The sequence below is a fragment of the Apaloderma vittatum genome, unplaced genomic scaffold (assembly GCF_000703405.1).
Source record: "Apaloderma vittatum isolate BGI_N311 unplaced genomic scaffold, ASM70340v1 scaffold6665, whole genome shotgun sequence".
NCBI classification, from domain to species: Eukaryota; Metazoa; Chordata; class Aves; order Trogoniformes; family Trogonidae; genus Apaloderma; species Apaloderma vittatum.
The window spans coordinates 29,038-34,835 of NW_009717550.1; the positions used below are offsets into that span (position 1 = coordinate 29,038).

The 5,798-nt window shown below is 47.9% G+C and overlaps 1 protein-coding gene across 2 annotated transcripts in view; it reads left to right on the forward strand.

The window, feature by feature from the left end:
• LOC104274332 (focal adhesion kinase 1) overlaps positions 1–4,911 on the forward strand; it is a 31,417-nt gene extending 26,506 nt beyond the window's left edge. For both annotated transcript variants that reach the window (XM_009869929.1, XM_009869930.1), the window contains 3 exons: positions 1,284–1,439; positions 2,293–2,373; positions 3,651–4,911. In XM_009869929.1, the coding sequence (XP_009868231.1) occupies positions 1,284–1,439; positions 2,293–2,373; positions 3,651–3,863 (450 nt within the window). In that variant the 3' untranslated portion in view covers positions 3,864–4,911. The remainder of the gene's footprint in view (positions 1–1,283; positions 1,440–2,292; positions 2,374–3,650) is intronic.
• Positions 4,912–5,798: the final 887 nt, after the last annotated feature.

Genomic DNA, 5,798 nt, shown 5'->3' on the forward strand with positions numbered 1-5,798 from the left:
CCCTTCTTTTGGTAAATTTCTTTAACCTTCCCCCACATTCTGCTCAACCGTAGCCATGGCGGGTAAGCAGTGCGTGAGCGCGTGTGTACGTGCCCTGTGCCAAAATGTCTTTGCATGTGACTTTGCCAAATGACTGTTCTCACTTCTTGATTGCCGAAACCAATTAGAATCACGGCTTTTCACTGGTGATTGAAGCAATTAAATATTCTTTTTCCTAAGGTGTTTTCTGACCAATACACTAGATTGAATCCCTGTGATGCACCCTGTGAAATGTACCAAAACGGAATCACCGTGCGCTAAATCCTGCACTCCTCCCTTAGACAAAGTTTCGTCCAAGTATTTTCTAGTTCAGTGAGGGCAGCATCTCAGCTGCTTCCCGTGGCACATCTCTGTAGCTTGGAGCAGTTGCAAGAACTGGTGGTAGCCCATTCTGGTGGGCTCGAAATGCCGTGAGCCATCTCGGATTGACAGGGTGGACCAGTAGGAAATAGTAATTTTTTAACCTTTTGCGCCCACTGAATACTTGCTCGGGCGGCCCGTAGCAGCGAAGAGCTGCAGGGAACAGGGATGCAGTTCAGGAGCAGAGATACTGCGAGGACCTTCAAAGTCTGTTTCTTTTCTGACCCGAGATTATTTTGGTCTGTCTTGGATTAAACTCCAGACAGATCTGACGCAGTGGAAGTTTTGCACGAGTAAGGACTGTGGGATCTTTAATCTACTGTGTTTCTGATCTATTGAAAATAAACTGTATAAAAACATTTGGTGTTTCCCACCTGTACTGGTGACGCCGTTTTTGTTAATTTGCTGTGAATTTTCACAAACACCACCACGTACTGCAATATTCTCTCTTTATCAGTACGTTAACTCCATACTCTGACGTTGTTTTGGAGCACAAAGCAACGTTCTGGAATGAGGGACCTGATGATAGCTGTCACCTTGGCAGTGGAACTTGTCCGTAGTGAGCCACTTCCGATGTGTCAAGTACTCCGTGCTCCTCATTCCTCAGATTTTCATCTCTGTTGCGGGAGTTGCAGTGGAAGCTCTTCAGGGAAACCCTGGTAAAAATCCCCCGGTGTCATTTCACAGATCAGGTTCAGTCAGAAGAACTAAAGAAAACTTCCTTCAGCGAGTGTGCTCAGCCAGGACGGGGACCGGTGGCACTGCGCGGGTGCGGGGGGATGTTGCGAAGGAAGACGAGACCTTCCCTTCCCGGCGGAGGTTGGGAAGTTGCTGAGCCCCATCTGCTGGGGACGGGAGGTTGAACAACCCTTCTCTGCTTCTAGATCCAGCCGCAGGAAATCAGCCCTCCTCCCACGGCCAACCTGGACCGCTCGAACGACAAAGTCTACGAGAATGTAACGGGGCTGGTGAAAGCCGTCATAGAAATGTCCAGCAAAATACAACCAGCTCCACCAGAGGAGTACGTGCCCATGGTAAAGGTACGGAGACAACGCCTGAAATCACAGAATGGTTTGGGTTGGAAGGGACCTTAAAAATCATTTCGTTCCAACCCCCTGCCATGGGCAGGGACACCTCCCGCCAGATCAGGCAGCTCAGAGCCCCATCCAACCTGGCCTTGGGCACTTCCAGGGATGGGGCTTCCACAGCTTCTCTGGGCAACCTGTGCCAGTGCCTCACCACCCTCACAGGAAAGAATTTCTTCCTAATGCCTAATCTAAAGCTGCCCTCGTTCAGTTTGAGACTGTTACCTCTCACCACAGCGCTCCCTGATGAAAAGTCTCTCAGCCTTTTCTCTAGTTTAAGTTCTGGAAGGCCACTGTAACGTCTTCCCAGAGCCTTCTCCAGGCTGAACAGCCCCAGCTCTCTCAGCCTCCTCATGGGGGAGAACTGGTGGCGTATTTCTCTCCCGAGTGACGTCTGCAAGTGGTGTAGGAGAAATTTTCCAGGAAATTGCAAGTAGAAAAGCTTTTTGTGTTTGTGGGGCAGGTGACTTGTTTTCAGAGGGATGGATGTTGGATTCTGATAACAGCATCGTGGGCAACTGCTTTTATTCCCCTTCTGGCCTGTGCTTATCCAGGAGCAGTGAGTTGTGCACTGTCTCCTCTGCGTTTCACTTTTTAAGAAAAAAAAATTAATTAACCCTTTGGCATCTTGTTTTGATGATGAAACACAGAATTGCAGGTGGGATTCTGAAGTCTCTCAGCCATGTTCTAACTGCTTTTTGATCCAGACGAGGAGTTAAGTTTCTCTGTTGCTTCCTGCATTCCTACAATTCTCTCATCCATTCATCTCAAGTTTTTAAAGTGTGTTTCCTTAATTTTTTTTTCTCAGGAGGTCGGTTTGGCACTAAGAACCTTACTGGCAACGGTAGACGAGACCCTCCCAGTGCTTCCTGCAAGCACCCACAGAGAGGTACGTAGAGCTCTGCTGACCCAGTGCTCGGTCGTTACGTGTCGAGTCAGCCTCTCTCGGGACAGCTGAGTTTTGCTCTCTTCGCCGATGCATAAATTTAAGTTTGCTGACCACTCTGAGCTCTTGGCTTATAGTTCTGCATGAAATAATTTTTACTAGAGTTGGTGGGTAGACAAATGAGCTTGTATTGACTTATGTGAAGACACTCCAACGGGATGTAATTGAAGAGCACACAACACACACCCACGGGAAGCTGACATCAAGCCCGTGAGCAGCGCGTGCTCAGAACCAGTGCTCTAATGCCAGGAGACCACCTGCAGTTATTTCTTGGTGCCAGAGTCACCTTCGCTTAAGCTGCAGCTTGCACACAAAGTCATCTTAATGACTTTGTAACTGAGTGTCACTTGGTGCAGCTGGCAGGTTCTGAGGTGAGGATAGCCTGGAGTGACCTAGTTCTGGATTAGAAGTGCCTGAGATCTTTCAGCAAAATTCATGAGTCAGGAGTAAAACTGTTTTCCTCTAAAACCTTCGATGAGTGGGGTAACGAGAAAGCCAGAGAATGGTTCTGTAAAAGCCACCTAAGAGAATTGTCCCGACTTAGCTATGTTTTTCTTAAGTAACCTGTATCTGGCTCCTTGAGCTGTTTTTTTTCTAGAGCCACTTTTATGCTTCAGAGCTACTTTAATAATAGAAAGAGTGATGACAGTAAGAGCCTGGAAATTTATAGCGAGGTGTTAACTCCAAGACACGGGTTCAAATCCAAGTGCCACAGGTCTCGGTGCTGTTGAACAGGGGGCAGCTCAGCGGCTGACAAGGCTGCTCTCACTCTCCGCGTGGAGCAGCAGGTGCCAAAATTCCGGCCGCTTCACGCAGAGCCCACAGGAGCAGCCCCAGCTTCCACCAGAAACCTCGATCAGGGGCTGTTAGAGAATCATAGAACAGTTTTGGCTGGAAGAGACCTTCAAGATCATCAAGTCCAGCCTTTGTCCTGGCCCTGTCAATACCACTAAATCATGTCCCTCCGCACAGCATCTCCCTGTCTCTCAAACAGGGATGGCGACTCAGCCACCTCCCCGGGCAGCCCGTTCCAATGCCTGACAACCCTTTCAGTAAAGAAATTCTTCCTAAGATCCAACCTGAACCTCCCCTGGCGCAACTTAAGGCCATTTCCCCTCGTCCTATCACCTGAGGGAGCTCAGGCAGCAGTGTTGCTCCGTAGCGTCGTGAGCGCAGCACTTCCAGTGCCTCATGCGGTTGACCACATCTTCTCATTCCAGATCGAGATGGCGCAGAAGCTGCTGAACTCAGACTTGGCCGAGCTCATCAACAAGATGAAGCTGGCGCAGCAGTACGTCATGACCAGCCTGCAGCAGGAGTACAAAAAGCAGATGCTGACAGCCGCTCACGCGCTGGCTGTGGACGCCAAGAACTTGCTGGATGTTATCGATCAAGCCAGGCTGAAAATGATCAGTCAGTCCCGACCGCACTAAGTCCCGAGGGAAGAGTTTCATCAGTCGAAGAATTCCGCTTGCGAAAGGATGTTCCTTCACCTTCCACCAGCAGTGAGGATTCACCCAGCGTAGTCCTGGCTTCCCAGCGCCTCTTGCTTCAGCAGACCTGACTGACCGCTCTTGGTTCTCTCATTACAAAAGTTTAACCAAGTTTTTATCGTAAAGCCAAGCTCATCTGGGAATTCAAGAAGTGGTGTTATCACACGATGAAGTTTGTACAGGAGCCCTCGGGAGATCGTGGCCACGGAGTGCGCTTCAGTTTGATGCCGTCGCGCGGGGCACGCTCGGCCTAGAGCTGCCGTGGGGCAACGGTCTCGGAGCCAAAACTGTTGGGAGCAGCAAGACCGGAGGAGGATATTGTGAAGTGAAGAATTCGGGGAAACCTCAGGGCTGAGAATTCTTGCCCACAGTATATGAACTATCCAGACTGGAATTTTTTTTTATTAGAACACTTACGTCGCAATATGCTAATCACAATTTACAGAGAAAGAATAAAAAGCTATATTTTCAAGACTTCGGTCATTTCAAGACAAACTAAAGCCCTCTTCATCTTCCTTTTACTTTCCGTGAAGGTGTGAAGCATCTGTTTGGAACTAGCTGTAGAACACAACTGAAAACTCGTCTTTTTTTTCACCAGAATAACGTGCCAGTTCTTTTGTAGCAATGTTGTTCTCCTTGGAAGCAAAAATGCTGCTTTGTACCAGAGCAATTCGGAGCTGCATTTAGAGGAGTTCTGTAACCATCCATGTCCCCCGTTTTTATATAATTTATAAAGACAGATTAAAGCCATGTTGAATATTTTAAGCCCACTGTAGTTAACTAACCCATCCTTTTGTCTTATCTTGCCTGGGAGGAGTTACAGTAGAGCAGTGTAATTAGATTTTCCTTGGTTTTCCAGTTATGCCATCTGTTCTGTTAAAATAAAAACCACACTCCCTTTTTGCTGTTGAGGGATATAAATTATTCTCAGGAAGAATATAATGAACTGTACAGTTACTTTGACCTATTAAAAAGGTGTTACCAGTGAGATTCTCGCTGAATTATTTTGTGTGTGCGTGCACTGCAGAAATCACACTCGAGTTTCCTCTGCTTGGAATTTTCCTCCCCATCCTAATCCACAAGCTGGTAAATTCAGAGTAAATGTGTGGCTGCACCTTTTATAAACTAGATGAGCTCCAGTGTTGTGGGAAGCTGGGACAGCACTGAGTGCTCCACCACGGGGCTAGATTCCGTACAACCCTCCTACACAACTCTGGAGCCCCTTCTTGGAACACTTTATGTGTAATTTCCATTTAATACTTTGGAGCACACGTTTGGAACACACCTTGTTCCATTGCTCTGGGAAAGTCCTGTTCAAAAGTTATTTATTTTAGAAATAAAAGGCTTTTTAGATTTACTCTTATGTGAGGCTACCTGACACATGTAATCCCTGCCACGCTGTGTCTCCCTTCAGTATGAAGAACTCGTAAGAAAAGGTGCAGAACCCTAGAGTGACCTGCGACAAGTGCAGTTTTGGTACCTTCAGGTCACCCGGCCACCCCTCACCCGCTCCCCTGCACAGGCACCCACAAGTGACAGGAGTACAGTTAGATGTTCTTTATTACAGGCAGGTACAAAACTCATTAGTCAAAGAGACCAAAGCCCATGTCATCATCAGATTCCTCTGATTCTTCTTTCTTTTCCTCTTCTTTCTTCTCCTCGGCTGAAAAAGGAGACAGGTATCAGGACTGTTCCCTTGGGTCAGCTCTGCTCACACCCCACAACAGCCTCCCCATGTCGCGGCTGAGAAGCGAGGCCTGAGCACCCTCGGGAGCTCACAGCCCAGGGAGCCCAGTGCTTTCACTACAAGGAAAGTGCGCTTGTGCCCTCAAATTTAATTCCTATCAAATCTGAAAAAAAAGTAGCAAGCAGGTG